This window comes from Nelumbo lutea, chromosome 6, assembly GCF_056320005.1.
Source record: "Nelumbo lutea isolate HS-2025 chromosome 6, American lotus-T2T, whole genome shotgun sequence".
Taxonomy (NCBI): domain Eukaryota; kingdom Viridiplantae; phylum Streptophyta; class Magnoliopsida; order Proteales; family Nelumbonaceae; genus Nelumbo; species Nelumbo lutea.
In genome coordinates, this window is record NC_142689.1 from 347,824 (window position 1) to 370,587 (window position 22,764).

The 22,764-nt window shown below is 38.6% G+C and overlaps 1 protein-coding gene across 3 annotated transcripts in view; it reads left to right on the forward strand.

Moving 5' to 3' along the window:
* Positions 1–22,764, forward strand: part of LOC148846701 (vacuolar cation/proton exchanger 3-like) — a 74,555-nt gene that overhangs the window by 26,031 nt on the left and 25,760 nt on the right. For all 3 annotated transcript variants that reach the window (XM_088950584.1, XM_088950586.1, XM_088950585.1), the window contains exons 9-11: positions 10,386–10,502; positions 10,588–10,641; positions 11,004–11,120. In XM_088950584.1, the coding sequence (XP_088806710.1) occupies positions 10,386–10,502; positions 10,588–10,641; positions 11,004–11,120 (288 nt within the window). The remainder of the gene's footprint in view (positions 1–10,385; positions 10,503–10,587; positions 10,642–11,003; positions 11,121–22,764) is intronic.

Genomic DNA, 22,764 nt, shown 5'->3' on the forward strand with positions numbered 1-22,764 from the left:
AGTGTACCACACATTGCGTTTCCAAACACTTTTCTTGTAGTTTTCTCTCTCCTTGATATTTTGCTTACCTTTTCTTCTGTTGCTTCTAACCCAATTCCCAGGTCTGTGTCAAAAGCTCTTACTAATCCAGAATGGAGGGATGATATGAGAACATAAATTGATGCCCTGCACAAGAATGACGCTTGGGAAGTGGTTGATTTGCCTGAAGGGAAGGATCCGGTAGGTTGTAAGTGGGTTTTTACTATCAAATAGCCTGCTGATGGCACCATTGAAAGGTACAAGGCTAGGCTGGTTGCAAAAGGCTATACACAGACATATGGAATTGATTATCAGGAGACCTTTGCCCTTGTTTCCAAGATGACTTCTGTGAGAGTTCTGCTATCTTTGGCTGCACACTCAGACTGACCACTTTATCAACTGGATGTAAAGAATGCATTTCTGAATGGAGAGTTACATGAGGAGGTTTATATGTCTCTTCCTCCAGGGATGTATGAAACATATATGAAAGAAAAGGTCTGCAGGCTGAAGAAATCTCTTTATGGACTCGAACAGTCCCCTAGAGCATGGTTTGAAAGGTTTAGGGCTGCCCTTGTTAGCTTTGGCTATGTACAGACACAGTCTGATCATACCCTCTTTGTGAAGAGGAGAGGATCCTTGGTCATTTACCTGGTTGTGTATGTTGATGATATTGTTGTGACTGGTAATGATGTCTTAGGGATTAATGATCTCAAATCTTTCCTTCATACAGAGTTTGAGATCAAAGATCTGGGGAATTGAGATACTTTCTTGGCATAGAAGTTGCTAGATCCAAGGATGGGATCCTTATCTCTCAAAGAAAGTATGTTCTTGATTTGCTCTCTGAAACAGGGAAGATGGGTATTAGACCAGTTGCTACTCCTATCGATATGAGCCATAAACTCTCTGCTTCAGATGGAATATTGTTAGAAGATAAGGGAGTTTTCTAGAGACTACTTGGAAAACTTCTTTATCTATGCATGACTCGGCCAGACATTGCATATGCTGTCAATTGCATTAGTCAGTTCATGCATGCTCCCAGATTCACATGGCAACAACGGAGCGGATTCTGTGTTATTTGAAGGGCTCCCCCGGAAAGGGAATTCTATTTGCTAAGCATGGCCATATGAAACTTGAAGCCTACACAGATGCTAACTGGGCCAGAAACATTGATGACCGAAGATCTACCTCTGGGTATTGTAGCTTGGTGGTAGGTAATATTGTCTCTTGGAGAAGCAAGAAATAATCAGTTATTGCTCGACCTTCAGCCGAAGCAGAATACAGAGCCATGGCTCATGGAGTTTCTGAACTATTGTGGCTTAGATCATTGATGGAGGAACTGGGTATTGAGCATGATAAGCCAATGATGTTATATTGTGATAATTAGGCCGCCATCAACATTGCTCACAACCCAATGCAACATGACAGAACTAAGCATATTGAAGTTGACAGACACTTCATTCAAGAAAGAGTGGCTTCTGGAGAAGTGTGTCTACCTTTCATCACCTTTGAAGGACAGTTAGCTAATTTCCTCACCAAGGGCATTCCCAAGGCTAAAATTCAGCATGATACTGGCAAGCTTGGCATGATTGACATCTATGCTCAGCTTGAGGTGGAGTGTAGAGAAGATGGGCCGAATGGCCCATAGGCTATTTATCCTTTTTATCTTTTATGTTCTTTGATGTAATGGGCCTTAATCTGGGCTTTATTCTTTCTTATGTTATGTCTTTTTAATTTTCTGCCCAACTAGCGGCTTCTCTGTAAATTACTAAAGTTTAACTTAATGAAATAGAATTAAGGGAGTAAGAGAAGGGATTATGTTCGAAAATTTCTCTCTCTGAACCAAGTTGCCGCCACCTTCTTCTTCTTCTCTTCTCTTGAACTCTGATTTCTGCTACTTTCTTTTGAATTTTTGCAACTTTCTAAACAATCATTTCTTCTCAAAAGGCTGTTTTTCTTCTGTAAACATCGTTGAATCAAATTTATAAATTATTAAATTTTTTGGGTGGAATATTTATAAGTCATAAAGTAGAAGAACAAAGTTTATATATTATGGGCACTTGGTCCCTTAGACAGCCTGTAAGGGAAATAATGAACCTAACAAGGGAGCTTGGAGCACAATTTAAATGGACTAGGATGTCAGCAAATGCTTTGGCTGAAGCTTTAGCAAAGCAATGGGTTAATAGGGAGACTTTATTCTGGGCTTGTTTGTAAGTTGATTATATTTTGATGGGTCACCTTATGTCTCTGAAGGTGCCATTTGTATGTTTAATGAAAGTTACTGTTTCCTATCCAAAAAATGCCTCACTTCTTCAAGCCACCTCACCTTCACCTTTAACCTACCCTCATTAGCAACTTCTATTTTCTAAAAGCTGAAAATTATAAAATTGTAACAATTACTCTTCCATGACAAAGAAACTCGACAATTTAAAACTTAACCAGATAATCTAAAAATAGAAACATAACTAAAACCAAACTACCCAAAAATGAGTTACTGTTTCCTATCCAAAAAATGCCTCACTTCTTCAAGCCACCTCACCTTCACCTTTAACCTACCCTCATTAGCAACTTCTATTTTCTAAAAGCTGAAAATTATAAAATTGTAACAATTACTCTTCCATGACAAAGAAACTCGATAATTTAAAACTTAACCAGATAATCTAAAAATAGAAACATAACTAAAACCAAACTACCCAAAAATGATCCAAGACTGAATTATTGAAGCTGTTTCTAAGCTGGGCTTCATTCTTAGATGGTTCACTCTTAGACAGTTTTGCAACCCAAAATATTAGCCATACGGGGGTTAAATACTCCTGTCTTCAATATTTCACTCATAGACAGGCTGATTTTGAGGCCTGAAACAGCTCCAAACCATGTAAGAATGAAGCCCAAAGAAAGCTGGTGGTTTAGGCATCAGAAATATTAAAACTGTCAACAAGGCTCTTCTTGGTAAATAGTGTTGGAGATTCAGCAAAGAGAGGATCAGCCTCTGGAGGAGAATCATTGCAGATAAGTATGGGCTCACATATCTGGGGTGGGACTCGGGCCCTGGCCTTCTTCCAAAGGGTTGTGCCTTGTGGAGTAACATTGTCTCTATTCTTCCAGACTTCCTGAAGGGGATTAAGTCCAAGGTTGGCAAGGGTAATCACTTCAAGTTTTAGCTTGACAAATGGTGCGGGGACATTGCTTTGAATGAGTGGTTCCCCTCTCCCTTTGATATTGCACAGGATAAAGATGCTGTGGTTGAAGATTGTTTTGAATCAGTGAATGGTGAGATTATTTGGGGCCCTACTTTCAGAAGGAATCTTAATGATTGGGAAATTGGTCCACTAACAGATATCAGTCATTTTCATGGTTTCAAGCCATTACATGGTCAGATGATGAAAGAATATGGTCCTGGTAGACCTCTGGTAAGTTCTCTTCTCAGTCCTTCTACAATAACCTTGTGAATGGTGAGGATGGAGATTTCCCTTGGGCTGTAATCTGGAAATCCTATGCACCTTAAAAAGTTGCCTTCCTGGTTTGGACTGCAGCACTTGATAAGTGCCTAACTACAGGTTGGCTGCTCAGAAGGGGGTTGCAGCTTCCTAGCATCTGTTACCCTTTCTGCAACGAGGTCCCTGAATCCTCTAATCTCATTTTCATCCACTGCAGTTTTTCTCAGCAGCTTTGGGAAATGGCTTTGTCCTGCTTTGGTGTTTGTTTTTAGCTGCCTGTTCCAATCCTTTGGCTTCTTCAGGGTCGGACCTTATGGGGTTTGAATGAGTAGAAATCTGCTGAATTAAAAAATATGAAAGAAAAGTAGTTTCTTGAAGAGAGAAGGAGAAGAAGAGAAGAAGAGAAGTTGAAAAGAAAATAGAGCAAAAATCTGGCCGCCCCCTTCACTTACTATTTATACTAAAAATAATAGAACAGTACAAAGACAACTATGCCCTTATAGGGCGGCAAAACATAAAACAGCATATATAACACTCAAAAACATAATAAAATTTGGACTCACATAACTACTGTGGTCCCCACCTCCTATCTAACAACTAACATAAAACATTTACTCAGGAAAACATCATAAAACTGATTAATCTTCAATACTCCCCCTCAAGTTGGGAGTAAATGTCACACATTCTCAACTTGCGTAAATGATGTTCAAGCTTGTTCTTTGCCACCCCTTTAGTGAGAACATTAGCCAACTGCAACTTTGAAGAGACATAAGGCAAACAAACTTCTCCGGTTGTTACCCTTCTCTTATAAAGTGTCTATCAACTTCAATGTGTTTTGTCCCATCATGCTGAATTGGATTGTGGGCAATGTTGATTGCAGCCTGATTGTAACAGTATAACATTGTAGGTTCCTTTGCTTCCACCCCAATCTCACTCAAAAGAGATCTAACCCAAAGAAGTTCTGAGACACCATGAGCCATGGATCTATACTTGGCCTCTGCACTTGACCTTGCCACAACCGCTTGCTTCTTACTCTTCTAGGAGATCAAGTTTCCACCTACAAAGGTACACACTCCTGATGTAGACCTCCTGTCATCTAAGCATCCTGCCCAGTCTTCATCTATATAGGATTCTAGCTAGCTTCAAATTCTCATGATTTGAGAAAAGAATGCCTTTGCCAGGGTGCTTTTTTAGATATGCAAGTATTTTCTCAATAGCTTCCTAGTGCTGAACTCGAGGTGCATGCATGTACTGATTCACAACACCGACAATATAAGAAATATCTGGTCGTGTCATACACAAATGCGACAGTCGGCCCACCATTCTTTGATATCTCCCCACATCCTTTACCAACTCACCATCCACACCATTAATTCTGTGATTTGGATCAATAGGAGTGTCTGCTGGTTTGGTCCCCAGCTTCCTAGTTTCCCACAGTAGGTCAAGTACATACTTTCTCTGTGAAATGAAGATCCCATGCTTGGGTCTTGCAACTTCAATCCCCAAGAAATATTTGAGCTCACTAAGATCTTTGATCTCAAATTCTTGCTACAATGATTTTTTTGAGATCATCAATCTCCAGATCATTTCCTGTCACCACTATATCATCCAAATACACAATTAAAATTGACACCAGAGCATCTCTCATCTTCACAAAGAGGGTGTAATCAGACTGTGTCTATGTGTATCCAAAACGGATGAGTGCCCTCTGAACTTGTCAAACCAAGCCCTAGGTGACTGTTTCAGACCATATAGAGATTTTCAAGTCTGTTCACCTTTCCTTTACCAATATTTTCATAAAAGCCTGCTAGAATGTCCATATATACCTCCTCCTGTAAATCACCATTGAGGAAGGCATTTTTGACATCAAGCTGGAACAAGGGCCATGAATAGGTGGTTGCTAGAGATAAAAGGATACGAACTATACTCATCTTAGCTACTGGTGCAAAGGTTTTCAGAAAATCAACACCATAGGTCTGAGTATACCCTTTTGCTACCAACCTTGCCTTGTACCTCTCTGTCTTTCCATCGGCCTTATACTTCACTGTGAATACCCATCTACATCCGACTGTCTCCTTGTTTGGGGGGAGATCAACTATTTCCCAAGTTTGGTTTTTGACCAAAGCATTCATCTCATATTGCATGGCTGTTTTCCACTCGAGTTTGGAGAGAGCCTTAGTAACATTCCTGGATATAGACACAAAGTCCAGGGAAGAAATAAAAGCACGGTAGGAGGGTGATAAGGCACCGTAGGAAAGATTGTGTGAAATGCAGTGGGCTGTACACTTTTTCTTCCCCTTACGAAGTGCAATGGGAAGATCAAGGTCAGTGGGATCAGCTGCAACAATGGTTTTAGAGACATGAACATTATCATAAGAAAACATAATAGGCTCAGGTTCAAGAGGAATACCTGGAACTGTATCTGCCAAATCAGGAGTTTCAGAAGGACTGATAGAGAGTGGTGTGAGTTGAGGATGTGTAGAGTCAACCATCATCTACTGACACTGATATTTCTATAAGGCTGCTCGTAGTGGCTCAGGTAATGAAACTGGAGGTGTAGGTGTTGGTTGAACTGATGGAGGCACCAAAGAAACATGAAGAGGAATAGATTATGAGTTGTCCTCCCCAAAACTGTCCCCCTGAGGAGAACTACTCGAGAAGAAGAAGGTGGATTCAAAGAAGGTAACATCCATAGTGACAAATTTGTTCCTCGACACTGGGTCATAACAGCAATACTCCTTTTGGTTCTTAGCATACCCAAGAAAAGCACATTTCTTGGCCTTAGGATCCAATTTCTTGCGATGAGAGCCAAGAATGTGAACAAAGGAAACACAACCAAAAACCATCAGAGGTATATGAAATATCTCCCCATTTGGAAAAAGAAGACTAAATGGCACCTTAAACCCCAAAGTTCGTGAAGGAACACGTCTATAAGAACTGCATAGGAACTGAATCACACACCATAAGACTCCTTGCCACCTCCACAATGTGTCTATTTTTCTTCTCAGCAACTCCATTCTATTGCGGTGCATGTGCACAATTGCTCTAATGAACTACACCATGTTCTAAGAGATATGTGGTCAGGTCATTCTCAAAGTACTCTCTGGCATTATCTGATCTAAAAGCCTTAGTACTCACTCTAAATTGTGTGAGAACCATCTGGTGGTACTGTCATACCAAGTTAGGAACCTCATCACGTGATCTCATCAAATATATCCAAGAATATCGTGTATAATCATCCACAAACAAGAGAAAGTAACGAAATCCTCCCACGGAAGGGATATGATATGGCCCCCATACATCAGTGTGAAAAATATTAAAAGCAGAAGTATTTTTTTTTATTATTTGGTTTAAAAGACTGTGTACAATGCTTTCCTAACTGACAACTCTCACACTCCAAAGTAGATAACTGGACAGACTCAAACAACTTTGGGAAAGGACATTTCAAAGAACTAAAAGAAAGATGTCCCAAGCGATTGTGCCAAAGCATAATCTGGTTCATTGACTTTGACCCATTACTACTGTTGCTGCTAACATGATGACCCTGATGTCTCGGAATCTCATCCAGAAGGTAGATTCCATTCACCTCACGACCACTCCCACTCATCTTCTTTGACTCCAGATCCTGCAAAACACAATTACCAGGAAGAAAGGTCACAGAACAATTCAGATTTTTTGTCAAAGAACTAACAGACAGTAGGTTGGTATGAAGTTTAGGGACATGTAAAACAGAAGACAAAGTTATATCATTGGTCACTCTAACTACCCCCTTCTCAGCAATGGGCATATGTGAACCATTTACTGTAGAGACTCTGTCTCTACCAGAGCACAATTGATAGGAACTGAAAAGGGTAGGGGCATTAGTCATGTGCTCAGATGCTCGAGTCTATAATCCGGGGAGGTCCCTCCTTACCTGAAGTAGATGCAAGATTTGCAGTTGCATATGAATTACCTGTATGTGCAAAGGAAATGGTGTAGTTGGCTCCTGCATTCTGCTGTCCATCTGGAAGTCTAGAGCTAGGTGAATCTTTCTTACTCATAAGCTGTCCAAACCTCTCCAATTCTATTCTCACTGTTGCTACTGCAATGGATTCCCAATCAGTTTGGGAAAGAGGGGCTGAAGAGTCTCTTGTAGTGGCTACATTTGCATTTCCCTTCTTGTTTCTCATCCGAGCAGGCATAAGATTTGGATGAAGCTTCCAACAAGTGTCCCTAGTATGCTTAGGCTTCTTGCAATAATCACACACCAAGTCCTTATCTTCCTTTCTAGTCTCACTACTCCCCCTATCTCCATTCGCCTTAGGTTTTGTTGTACAAACCATAGCCGATTGGTCAATCCCAGGCTATCTCAGCATTACATTCCTTCTACTCTCATCTCCAAAGACAAAGGCATAGGCCTGAGAGAGTGTCACACCCTCCCTAGAAAGAATATGCTGCCTAGCAATGTCAAATTCAGGGTTCAGCCCTGCCAAGAACTCAAAAACCCTATTCCTCTCTACCAGTCTGTGATAAGTTGTTGCATCATTTACACTTTACCATATCACAGTTTCTAAGTGATCTATTTCCTGCCATAGGGTTTTTAGCATGGAGAAATACACAACAAGATGTTTTTCTCCCTGTTTCATACTTATCACCTAACTTTTTAACTGATAGGCTCTGACTTCATTTTGCTTCTGAGAGTAGGTTTCAGTCACTTCATCCCAAATCTCCTTAGCAGTATTAGCTCATAGGAAATTTTTTGCAAGTTGAGGTAACATAGAATTACACAGCCAGGACATTACCATGTAATTCTCTTACACCCATCGGGAAGAGTCTGTATCAGGTTTCTTCTCCTCCCAGTGAGATACCCTAATTTTTCACGGGCATCAGTAACCATCTTAGCTGATTGTGCCCACTCCAAATAATTTGTACAATCAAGTTTTACTGTAGTAATGATCCCAAACCCAAAAATATCACTACTACCCCCAACACCCAGTCCCACAGTACCGGTAGATTTCATCTCAGTATTCCAACTCTCCATTTTACTTCAAACAGTTCAACACTAAGAAAAAAATAGATTGGAGACCTTCAAAAAATAATTTAATATCACACACGCATAAACCAACCCTTCCGGAAGAAGAAAACCCTAGCTGGAGAGAAATCTCTCTCCTCCCCATGCCTCCCAACAGAGAGAAGAGTGAATCGATCACTCTGGGTGGCTTAGAAAATTCCAGAAACCACCGCCCTCTTCAGAAAATCAAAAGAAAACTACCAATACCTGGGCGCCCAAGATCAGATAAAAAACAAAGAGTCCAACTTTTCTGGGACTCTTCCCTTTACTGCAGTTCTTCCTAATTTTGATGCCAAACAGTAGATCACCTTCCTGATGACTAGATCCCACCAAAAAATCCAAGAACTGGGCAATCTATAGCAGATCGATCAGCCCTTTACTACTTCATGCAGTCGGCTGATCTGGGGCTGCATGAGAATGCTTCAAGAAACCCTAGCCGATGCTCTGATACCAAGTAGAAATCTTCTGAATTAAAAAATATGAATGAAAAGTAGTTTCTTGAAGAGAGAAGGAGAAGAAGAGAAGAAGAGAAGTTGAAAAGAAAAGAGAGCAAAAATGTGGCTGCCCCCTTCACTTATTATTTATACTAAAAATAATAGAACAGTACAAAGACAACTATGCCCTTATAGGGTGGCAAAACATAAAACAGCATATATAACACTCAAAAACATAATAAAATTTGGACTCACATAACTACTGTGGTCCCCACCTCCTATCTAACAACTAACATAATACATCTACTCAGAAAAACATCATAAAACTGATATCTTCAACAGAATGTAAGGGGCAAGCTGCTTTGGAGGATTTTTCCAGATGCTATCCTGTGGTCTTTATGGAAGGAAAGGAACAGTTAGATTTTTTGACAATCATTATAATGATATAGCTTCAGTCAAGAACAAAGTTTTAGGTACTCTATGTTCTTGGTTAAGTGTGTGATGAGCTTTTAATGGTGTTCAGATTTTATCTTTTCTGCAAGCTGGACCTTTTTTTAACTAATCTGTCGGATCTTTTTGTAAATTCCCAATGTACAGGCTCTCATTGTACATGGGCTGATACATTTGGCTTTTTTTTTGCAATACAATTCTTTAACTTCTTCAAAAGAAAAAAAATGATCCAAGACTGGGCCTCACAGTGGGTAGCCAAAATGATAATAATTCCACTGTAGGACAAATCAACCTAACTCCCAAGGATTGTCATCTGCCAAATCAGAACTTGCTGATATGCTTTCTTCCATCTGGAATAGGACTTCAGAGGCCATGAATGATCCCCACCATGAATCTCCTAAAATATCTACTAATATATTGGCTCAATTGGACAGTGTATTTATATTCTAAGGCCAAAGATCTAGCAGCTGTTTTAAAATGTGGGGGCATCCATGGTCCCACACCTTCATCCCTCATCCACCTAATCGCTACTTTTTGAACTTCTTCTGCCTCCAACATAGAATGTGAAACCTCCTGACATTACGAGTATATTTGATCAAATATATAATTCCATGTATAAGTGAATGCTTTAGAAAACATGCATTATAAGCTATTCAAACTCTTTTTCTAATGAATGATGGTAAACGTCATCAAGGGAAGAAGAAGAAGAAATTGTTTGGTCCATCAGATAGGGGGAATCAAAATCTTCTTGATTATGATTTCTAAATATATTAAGTTTTAAGCATTTGTTCTGCTAAACTGAGTGATATGTAATATCCATTTTGTTCTGTCAGCTGATTTCAAAAACTGCATCGATCAATACAATTTATTGAGTAGTTAAGCAATGGTACTTCCTTATTTAGATATTTTTTTGATGAATACTTCCTTATTTAGATGTTGAATGTTTATAAATAGAACTTGAATGTTGGTATTTGGATATTGTTCTCATTTCCTTTTCAGGGAGCATCAGAGTCATTGAACATGCCTGTGGCTTTTATCAGTGTCATCCTGCTTCCAATTGTAGGGAATGCTGCAGAACATGCAAGTGCAATTATGTTTGCAATGAAGGACAAACTTGTGAGTGCCTTGAAGAATGCAGTTGGTTTGTTCTCTTCCATTTTATTGGTTAATACTTAATAGTAATATTTACTTCTTTTTGCAGGATATTACACTAGGAGTTGCTATTGGATCATCAACACAGATATCAATGTTTGTTGTAAGGCTTTGAACTACTCTGTAATATTTACTGTAATGCAAGTAATGCACAAATCAACAAGAATGTCTTATCTCAACTATTTGGTTCAGCATGGATGCTATTCAACATTTTCCTCTTTTGCTATAAAAGATATGAGATCCATATTTCCATGTGTCTCATGAATACATTCTATGCACCTATTAACACCTCCCCAACTTATTGCTACTTTGTCCATAAAAAAGCATGTCAAGTTTGTAAAGCTTTTCTTTTGATAAATAAGAGCTGTTTTCCAGTCACAGAAAATGACATGTTTGAGTTGTTTATCGATTAATTAAATGGAAAAAAGTGTTAACCTATAATTTTTGTGGTATTTGTAATTGTAGATTCCCTTCTGTGTGGTCGTTGGATGGTTTATGGGTAGACCGATGGATTTGAATTTTCAACTCTTTGAGACTGCAACTCTCTTTATTACAGTTCTAGTAGTAGCATTTATGCTGCAGGTTTGTTCTTGGACTTCTAAATTTATTCCTGTTCCATATGAAATGAATTGCAATTGTGTATGCATGGTTTTCGATTTTTGTTTTACCATATAGGTACTGTTGTAAGTGGATCCAGTATTTTGTTAATCAATAACAGAATAATTTCCTAATGATCAAGCATGGGTTGCGATTTAACATGTTTCATGGATATATACCTGGTATTCTTTACAGAAGAGCACCATTGGCATAATTGCTGTATTTTCAATATTTTTAGAAGGAATGAAAGGTATCAGCTATTACACACTATTGTCCATGATGGGATAAATCACCTGCTATCATTTTACTGATGATGATAACGTCGCCATTTCTGATCCTATTCTTATTTTGCTTATTATATCTCTAACCAGACCTATAAACTTGAATTTGGACTTATTTGGAGGAGGTATCCAGGAGAAGGGAGGTGGTATAAATGTAAAAAAAAAAGATTCTAAAGAAGAATAGCCCCTCTGATTTGAATTATTGAATGTAATGGAGATTGTGATGTAAAATGCAAGCAGATTTTTCTTCATCTATATAGGGTCTAGGTATGCATTTTTTTTAATTGTTAATGGATCAGAGAAAATTTATTATTAGAAGATGAAAGGCTAGAGGCTATTACCCAATGTTGGTCCCATCTATCTAGGGTCTTGGGAGGGGTATACTGGATAAGGTATCTAACCTTTGGCATTTTTTGCTCAAAGTGGCCAGTCTTAGACTTGAACCCGCATTCTCACGCTTTCCAGCCCGAGGTTTACCATTAGAACCTAATAAAGAGTATTCTTCTCATTAGAAGATAAGGTGAACATCTAAGTCTAATAACAGGAGAAACCAAAAAATGTATGACATATACATCAGCCCCACCCTTGTTACACAAACTCCTAATGGTCTACTCAGATAGGCAAGGCCCCCAAAATCAGTCTATCTCTATTTACTCCCTCTCTAGCAAGTGAATCTGCTAAAGAAATTGTTGATCCTCTAAACCATCTGAATGAGGTATTTGTTCTAAAGGCCAAAGATCTCATGCCCTATATCTTCTAGTGCATTCATATTTAACTTTCTATATTATAATTCATGAAGAAAGAGTCTCATATGAAATCCGGCAAGCATGAATGAATAAATAAATTGCATTCTACTCGATTTTCATGCACAATACATACCTGTAGCATCTCAAATATCTCTTGGTTTCAGGTGGTTAACTGCAAAAATATCATCCAAAGCAAGACACCATGCAAAAGCTTCAATCCAACAAGGGATTTTTGGATTATAGCTTTCTATGGTCCAATTGGAGATTGGAAATCCACATGAGCTCATCTCCATCCTAGCTTTCTATGGTCCAATTTTCCCCGTCCCCATCAAATACCTAGCTTCCCCAACCTGATGGGGTCAGAGATGGGGATTGCCTTGGCAAGGACAGGGATTGATAGTGATACCCAACCAGGGATGGGGAGTGAATCCCCTGCCCTACCCCAACCCCGGTTATATTTATTAGATATATATTATATATTAAATATATACATATATAACATTATTATACTTTTTATATTATATATGTCAAAATATTTTTAAAATATTTTTGCAATTAAAAAACCTTATTTTAAGTAAATCTATTTTCAAAAAATAATTTTAATTTAAAAAATTTGGGGACAGGGAGTATGGTCTCTGCCCTATTGCCATTCCTACCAATATAGGGTGGATAAGGCATAAGGGTATAGGCCTGTCGGTTTTCCAAGGCTAAAGCATTTTATATAGGACATGAGATCTTTGGCCTTTAGAACAAATACCTCATTCAGATAGTTTAGAGGATCAACAATTTCTTTAGCAGATTCACTTGCTAGAGAGGGAGTAAATAGAGATAGACTGATTTTGGGGGCGTTGCCTATCTGAGTAGGCTATTAGGAGTTTGTGTAACAAGGGTGGGACTGATGTATATGCCATACATTTTTTGGTTTCTCCTGTTATTAGACTTAGATGTTCACCTTATCTTCTAATGAGAAGAATACTCTTTATTAGGTTCTAATGGTAAATCTCGGGCTGGAAAGCATGAGAATGCGGGTTCAAGTCTAAGACTGGCCACTTTGTGCAAAAAATGCCAAAGGTTGGATAACTTATCCAGTCTACCCCTCCCAAGACCCTAGATAGATGGGACCAACATTGGGTAATAGCCTCTAGCCTTTCATCTTTTAATAATAAATTTTCTCTGATCCATTGGTAGGAATGGCAACAGGGCAGAGACCATACTCCCTGTCCCCAAATTTTTTAAATTAAATTTATTTTTTGAAAATAGATTTACTTAAAATAAGGTTTTTTAATTGCAAAAATATTTTAAAAATATTTTGACATATATAATATAAAAAGTATAATAATGTTATATATGTATATATTTAATATATAATATATATCTAATATATAACCGGGGTTGGGGTAGGGCAGGGGATTCACTCCCCATCCCTGGTTGGGTATCACTATCAATCCCTGTCCTTGCCAAGGCAATCCCCATCTCTGACCCCATCAGGTTGGGGAAGCTAGGTATTTGATGGGGACGGGAAAATTGCCATTCCTATATATTGGATTTAGAATCTCCTTCCACCTCCAGTCTTCTGTAGCCTTGTGGTGGACTTGCCTATGCCTTTATAGGATAGGATGGAGAGATGAAGATGAGCTCATGTGGATTCCCAATCTCCAATTGGACCATAGAAAGCTAGAATCCAAAAATCCCTTGTTGGATTGAAGCTTTTGCATGGCGTCTTGCTTTGGATGATATTTTCGCAGTTAACCACCTGAAACCAAGAGATATTTGAGATGCTACAGGTATGTATTGTGCATGAAAATCGAGTAGAATGTAATTTATTTATTCATTCATGCTTGCCGGATTTCATATGAGACTCTTTCTTCATGAATTATAATATAGAAAGTTAAATATGAATGCACCAGAAGATATTTTTTCTACTTGGCCTGGACTGGGAAGCGAAAAGATAATTATGTTTATAGGGATCATCATCCCTTTTTTTTGGCTGGTTGGAGAGAGAACTAAATGTTTTTTAGGAAAAGTATCACTATCAGAAAAAAATGGTTGCCAATATATGTGCTTTGGTTGTGGAGTGGTCATTTCCCTTTTGTTGAGAGAGGTATTGTATTTGGGTTGTTGGAGGTTACAGGGGTATATTTGCAGTATTGATTAATTATGGGGACATGTATGTATTTATGGGAGAAAAAAAGGGCTTATGTGTAATTCTGATATAATTTGGCCTTTTGCTTGTTTAAGCTAGTGGTTGTATGGGATTAGGGTTGAGAGAGAGAGAGAGAGAGAGAGAGAGTTGTATCTCTTGTTCTCATAGTGGATATTTTTCCTCTCCTCCCGTGGATGTAGGCTATCAAGCTGAACCACGTTAAATCTTGGTGTTCTCTCTATTTGTTCTTATTTTCTCCTTGATTTGCTATTCTATTTTATGTTAGTTGACATGGTATCGGAGCAGGTTGTTCTATAATCTGTGTTTGCTCCATGCTCACTCACGAATCTCTCAAGGGCTGCTGATTTTTGGGTGCTGGTGATGTGAAGAAGGTCTAGTAGGGTTTCTTCTCATAGTTGATCTATCTAGGGTTTCTTTTTGGAAGGTTGATACTCACTGCTACAAGGGATCGAACCAATTTTAGTTTGCTTTCTTGGTGGTTAGTGATGGTTTTTGACCATCACAACTGCTATGACAGGTGAACAGTGAGGTGTGTATCCCTCTAGTGGGTCAAATCCATGAGAGAATGATATGGCAGAAATATTTTTGGGTTAGTGATTGATGTTGTGAAGAGTTTTATTTTTTATTTTGAAAGGAAATGACTAAGAAAGAAAAAAATAAAATGAAAAAATGAGTGAAAAAAGATGGAAGAGGCCTCATAAATGCTGCAAATTCCTATCATGGCTACAGTCAAACAATGTAGGCAATGCGTTCTTTGCGACATGATCGTCATTGGCCAATGCTGTGAAGAGTTTAATAGTGGTATGATAAGTGATTTTGAGTTGTGAAGGTGTTTAGGTTGCTGCTATTTCATGTTCATTTGAGGTAGTAGTTGACTACTACGAAATTTCTTCATGTAGTAGTCGACTACAAGGAACAGGATACTGCTAGTAGTCAACTACTATGAAATCTCTTCATGTAGTAGTCGACTACTAGCAAAAGGGTGTTGTTAATATCTTTGGAATATAAATATCAGTGCCTCAGGCTACAGTATTTTTTGAGTTGGAAAAGAGGCTTTGATGCCTCAAGTTGTGCATGTTTGTGAGTTGGTGATGGTTTGTGGTGTGGTGATAACTTTGTTGGTGAGTGTGTAAAGCTCCTGTTGTATTCCAAAATAGTGTAGTGATGTGGTAGTTTGTGGTGTAATGGTGGATTCTTGGTGAACGTGTGAAGCTCCCTTGATGTTTGAGAAAAGTGTAATGATGTGCTTATTTGTGGTGTATTGGTGAATTGTTGCTTCAGAGGTTCCTACAACATCTCAAGGTTCATGGCTACTGCTTTAGAGGTCCATTTGCCTCATGGCCACTCCCAATCACCTTCTAAGATTTCATGTTCTGAAAAAAAAATACAATATGAAGGATAAAAGGTCACACTCACACTACCTATGGTGTCTTGATGTCTCCCTTTCTTGTCATAGGGGGCAAGAGAACCATCAACAAAGGATACTTTGTCTCGGCTAGAAAGGAGTTGGTTAGAGGTGAACAAGTGTGAAACATTTGTTATGTAGTTAAAGGCACTGGAATCAATTACCCAAGGGGTTTTATGAGTACCTGAGTTAAAAGCATGATTTGTAGTGGCACGAATACCTAAGTGTGCATATGCAAAGGAAGGAACAATCTTTGATGAAGTAGACGCTGTTGCAATAGACTCCAAGTGACCGATTATTCGGCCATACTTCTCATACTCAGCCTTGACGGTGCAAGTTGCTCTCCCACTAACTTCTCACCACTCTGTCCCTGTTCACTCTAAGAGGAGGTGTCTATTTGCATTTCCACCTTTTCCCTTCTCAAACCTTTTTCCACTGTTTTCTTTCTTGAGTCTGGCAGGAATGAGCTTTGGGTGCAGTTTCCAATAGGTGTCTTTAGTGTGTTTATGCTTCTTGTAGTACTCACAGATAACATATTTCTTCCTAGTGTTGACCTTCGGGCATCATCCCGACATTAGCATAGTGATCAACTTGCAACTCTATAAACTGAATCTGTCTTCTGCTCCTCACTATTCACCATAGCATAAGCTTGAGATAAAGTCACCTCATCCTTTGCCAAAACATTCTACCTCACAATATCATTGAGTGAATGGATGCAAACAAAAATCAAAACATGGTTTTACTAGTCTAGGTTTGCTATTTCAAGCAAAGAACTGCTCTTCAATCACTCAAAACTTCATAGAACCCAGCCAGATGAGAGAAGTAGATAAAGTTCAGCTGCTCCTACCAGATGTTTCAAAACTCTGTCCAGCACAAACCATCCTTAAATAGAAATCAAAGAGCTCCCCTTTGATCTCCAAGTGCCAGCTTCAAAGTGTCTCTATGACCTGTAACAAGATTTCTCCAATTATCTAGGGTTTTTGGAAAAAAAAACTCCAAGAACCTTCCCTCGGCTTCAACTAAGGATGAAAATCTCCACAAAACCTCTCAAAAAAACCTCTTAATTGGGCTACATAAGCTGCTAATTAATTAGTCAATCAGTTCTCCACACACACTGTGTATGGGCTAAGAAAGAAGAAAGATGTTGAAGGTGAAACACCACTTTGATACCAAGTTGTGAAACACGCCTGTAGTAAATCAGAAAATATGGAAAAAGAAAAGAAAGAAAGAGGAGTGGAAGGTTTCAACAAAAGCTTGTGGAAGAAGATGAGGAAGGAAGAGAGGAGAGAAGATGTTCGATCCCTTCTATAGTCTCCTCAAGATGTCTTTTATTTCTTAATATAAAACAGAGTACAATTCCTTAGATGCCCTTAATAGGGCAGTCAACACTAAAGAGCTAATAAAATAATAAAAAAGAAGCCCATAACTAAATGAACATAAACTTAAAAGAAATAAAACCACTAACGCCCATTTGGCCCATTCTCACTACAAAACCCTTGGCCATCAACCTTGCCTTATACCTTTCCATTGAGCCGTCAACACGATGCTTAATAGTAAACACCAACTTGTATCCTACAAGTTTTTTACCCTTAGGAAAGTCAACCAAATCCCACATGCAATTCTTATGAAGAGCATCAATTTCCTCTAGCATAGCATTTTTCCACTTAGGAGAATTTAGGGCCTTTGTAGCAAACTTAGGAACAAAACACTAGAAATAGCAAAAAGGAAAAAATGGTAAGGAGGCAAGTTGCTACAAGTGGCGAAATGACAAATGAAGTGTTTAGTGGTGCATGAATGGGTACCTTTCTAAACAACAATAGGGAGATCAAGGTCACAATTAGGGTTACAAAGGGAATCATGACATGTTTCAATAGGGGGTGTACTACTCTTCAGGTTTGCCTCTTGAGAAACTATAGTTTCAGGGGGAGCAATCTCAAGTTCGTCTTCATTTGGTGATGTATGTTGATCTAGGGGACAGGAACAAGATCTAGAACACGAGTAAACACGTTGGACAAGAGCACGAGTAGGAGAATGAGGATGATGTGGAGCAATAGGGGAATCTAAGACTCGGTCAGGTGTAGTGATGGAAACAAGAATATGCTTCTTCAAAGTATGGTTCTCCCCCTGAGGAGTAGAAAAGAATGGTTAATGCTCAACAAAAGTCACATCCATGGAGATGAAAGTGTGATGAGAAGAGGGCTCATAGCACTTATATCCCTTTTCAGTTGTGGGATATCCCCCCCCAACACACACACACACAAAAAAAAAAAAAATCAAGGAGTATAATGTGGGTCAAGCTTAGTACAAGACAGAGTCAAATCTTGGACAAAACACCTAATCCTCCAAACCTCTTACCTTTACTCACTATTTCCCAACTCACCCTATGATCCTTTTTATCCTCCCCTAGTTCCTACAAAAAGTCCTGAATCAATTTCTCCAATTTCCTACTAACGCTCACTAGTATCTTGAAAATAGACATAAAATACAAGTAGCAAGTCTCTTAGCAAATCTTTCTACCACAGAGTCCTAAAAACTTTTTTTTTTTGAATTATCTCCCAAAGGTAACCCCCGATATTGCATGGGCCATTGTGACACTTCACATCCCAAAATACTTGCATACTCCAACATTTCTCCTCCTTCCATATTAACACCCACTATACAACTTTTATCAAAGTTCACCTTCAGATTGGAGATAAGCTCAAATAATTGGATTGTCAACATAAGATTTCTGACCCAAGTTCTATTTCCTCCTTCATAGAATAATAAAGTGTCATCTACAAATTGCAAGTGTGACCTAAATCTTGTGAGTCTGCCATAGAAATTAACTTTCCAAGATCAACAATTAAAGTAAAAAAAGGAAAGGAGAAGGAGGGTCTCCTTGCCTAATTCCCCTTAGGGCCAGAAAGAAATCCATCGTTGTCCCGTTCACTAACAGGGAATAGTGACAAGTCCTTAAGCACACTCTTATATGCTTGCACCATCTCTCTCCAGAGCCAAAACTTCTTAAGACTTCCAACAGAAAGGATCAATCCACCATATCATAAGCTTTCTCCAAATCCAACTTGCAAACAAATCCTTTCTTCTCTTCTCTTGTAAAATCTGCCACACATTCATTCGCAATCAAAATTCGATCAGTAATTTGTCTACCCTGAATGGAAGCACCCTAATTTGGAGAGAGAATAGAGGGGAGAGAACAACCTTAATCCTCAACAATAGAACGTTAGCAATAATTTTGTAGAGATTGTTCACCAAGCTTATGGGTCTAAACTCACAAGGATGAATCACATCACTTTTCTTGGGTACCAAGGCAATAAGTAGAATTTAGTCCTGGATTGATTACTCCCCTTTTCAAAAAATTCATCAAACACTTACATCACCTCTTCTTTCAAAATATCATAATAGTTATGATAGAAGGTCATCATGAATTCATTCGGTCTAGGGGTCTTGCTTCTGTCCATAGAGAATATTGCCTCCCTAATTTTCTCCATCTCAAACTTTCTCTCCACCCATCTCTTGGTTTCCCTTGGAACTCTAGGCCATTCAAGCCCCTCAAACCACATTCTTTCATTCAAGGGTCTTCTATAAATTGATCTGAAATGTTCTTTAAAAGCTCTAACTATCTCATTTTGGTGTGTCAAAGTTACCCCATTCACCTCTAGTTTTGGAATGTGCTTCCTCCTTTTCCTTTTTTGTTGCCATCGCATGGAAAAAACTTGTATTCTTATGACCCTTCTTGATCAATTTTTGCCTTGATTTTTGCCTCCAACTTATTTCCTCCTTATAGTACATATTCTTGTTGTTTCCTCAATAACCATCTCATTTTCTTATCCTTCCTCAAAATTGCCCCCCTCCTTTTTATTTTATATGAATTTTGATGTATACAATTGTTTATGTATGCAATAATAAAATGAAATAGTATAATAAAATTGAAAACAAACTTATATATATTATATTTTATATTATTATATATAATATATGTGTGTCATGCTGTGGGCCATGTCAGCACGCAGGCCGTGAGTAGCATGGCTTGCTTGGTCGCGTCATGTAATGTCAGCCCATGGGCCTGGAAATCCAAGCTTGACATAGTCCAACCCATCGTGTCATGACCGACACGGCCCACATGCTGTCAAGCTGGGCCACGAGTGGCACAACCTAATTTACTCTACCCAAACTCCAAAATATTGCACTCCCCCACCATTCTATAATCTTCTAAATAAAATCCGGATGACATAACCACATGTTTTCAAAGTGAAAGGGGGCGGGTCCTCTACCACCAAAATCCTCCTTAGAGATAGAGATAGGACAATGGTCCAAAGCTAGTCTAGGCAAAGCTCTATATACTAGACCGCCCCAATGCTCTTCCTAGTCCATCGAAAATAGAAATCTGTATAATCTAGAGAAAATTGGACTAGCTTGGAGGTTGGACCAAATAAAATCATAATGTAGGAGGGGCAATTCCTTAAGTTCAAAGGTATTTATGAATTGGTTAAACTTTCTCATGCTTGTGGATACCTTGTCTCCTATTATTAATTTCTCCAGTAAACATGATTACATTGAAATCTCCACCAATACACCAAAGCCCCTCCCACAAACCTTTTATATCTCTCAGTTCATCCCACATTTCATTACTCTTTTTGTATACCCTTTTAGGCCAGATAAATTTGTTAGTACCCACTCAAAAGCATCCTCCACTTTCTAGAACTTTACAAATATCGTAAATTTACTCACAATTTCTTCAATTCCAACCATCTTCTCCTCTTTTCATAAGGTTACCATGTCCCCAGAAGACCCTCAAGATGGCACTATTGCCTAATTTACTCCCCTAGCCTTCCACACACTTCTTGCCCATCTTCTATCAAATTCTGTCAACTTGGTTTCCTGAAGGACAACTATGTTGGGGTTCTCCTTTCTTGCCACTTCCTTGATAATTGCCCTCTTCCTAGCCCTGCCTAGTCCACAAAAATTCCAGATAATGATCTTCATAATTCAGCACTCTTAATCCCTTTCTCCTAATCCCAGTGATTTAAAAGGTGTGCTTGAGGCACGCCTAGGCGCACAAGCGAGGCGCATTTTAGGGTATGCGCCTCGCTCAGGTCCTAGGCACGACTGCGGATCTCCTGTCCACGTCTACCCACAACACACTACCCCCTATGAATTTGGAACATCTCCCCCTACATAATACTATGTAGGAGGATGAGATGTTCTCCATGTGTGGCTGCGATGTTATGTGGGTAGACGTGAGCAGGAGATCCGGACTCCCTAGGCACACCCCTTTCAAAAGGTGCACGACATGCCTAGGCGAGCACCTGATGTGTCTCAACCCAGGCATGAGCCTTTTTAAAGTTCTACGCTTTTTTCTTTTTTTAGCCTAACGGCTGGGCTGGGGGCTCTGCCCTCTAACCCCCGACCATGCCCCTCGAGGCAAGCCCGAACAAGTCCGTGTTAGGGTCTTTACCCCTATTTGCTAATGTTGTTCATTCATTCATTCAAATAAAAATCTTCTTAAAAGGCAATTAAAGTTATAAAATCATTATTTTTTATGTGGAAATAAGAATTTAAACCCTAACATGGACTTGTTTGGGCTTGCCTCGAGGGGTTTGGTACAAAGGTGACTCATAGAATCAATGATGCAATATGTTTTACATTACATTAGCTACTTGAAGTAATGCAATTTAAGAAGAAAAGAGATTGTGGGTTTTACATGCTTGAAAATGCTTTATATATTTGCTTTTATTTTTAAATTTTCATTTGAACATGCTTTACATGTTATGTTTATGTATTTTAATTTTAGATAATAGGTTTTTTAAAACATTTATTTAAAATTTTAAGTTTAAATTTTTTATTAACATTATATTTAGTATTTTTTGCATTTTCTTAATTTTGTTTGGAATTTTTGAAAATTTTGACTTTTTTTTTTTATTTTTTAGCATTTTATTTTGTATTTTTGCACCTTGTGCCTCAGGCAAAAATTGGCCCTTGCGCTTTTAAAACACTATCTAATCCTAGCCTTACTTTCTCCCTTTTGTCCTAGAGTTGAACTCGTTGTCCATTTCAATATCCTTCTTTAGTTTATCAGCTTCACTCAACTTTCTCTTTCTTATTTTTCCTTAAGTGTGTCTTCATGTCACTTGGGTCTTTGACACTACAACCAAGTTTCCCAACAAAATCCACCAAGTCCTCATTCTTACCACCTTTCTGCTCCTCGAAACCTTCTCAGGTTCCTTCTCTACAGGTCCTACTCTTCTTTATCCTCTTATCTTCATTTTCATCCTTCTCAATTTTGTTTTAAGTCATCTTCTTCCTCCATTTCTTGTTTCTTCAATTCCTCTAATAAACTTTCTATCATGTCCCAAATTCTTCTTCCTTCCTCCATACTCTCTAGATTATTTTCCTCAAAACCTTCCTCTCCACCAATCTTCTCCTTCAAATTCAATTCCTCTAATGAACTTTCTATCAAGTCCCAAATTCTTCAGAATACAAAATATTCTAAAATTTGTTTTATTCTGGAAGTGCTTGAAAGAAAATCCTGAAGCACAAAAGACAACTTCCCTGGGGTTAACTTATATGAGGTAAAATGTGAAGGCATACCAGTCGTATGGGCACTGGCCCCAAAGTCTACAATCCAAGGACTAAAATATGTGGAACGAGCAAGTGCAATACCTGTCTTTGCATATGAACTAGATGGATTACTAAGTCCATAACCATATGAGGATGTACCACCCTTTTCCAGCTATAGTAGTATGTTCCTGAGTTTGTCCATTACATCAGAGGAGTCAGGAACATCAGAAGGTTGAGCATCATTACCAACTGTATCCAAGTGAACATTTCCCTTCCTCCCGGTTTTGTATTTTTCTAGTTTTAAGTGAGTATTGAGCTTCCAACACTTTTCCTTAGTATGTCTTGGCTTCTTGCAATAATCACAAACCACATCCTCGGCCTTCTCAATAACAGGGTGCTTACTAGTATTTTGCTCAGATCGAGATGATATAAAGGCAGAGTGATCAATCATAGGAGGTCGCATCATGGCTGTCCT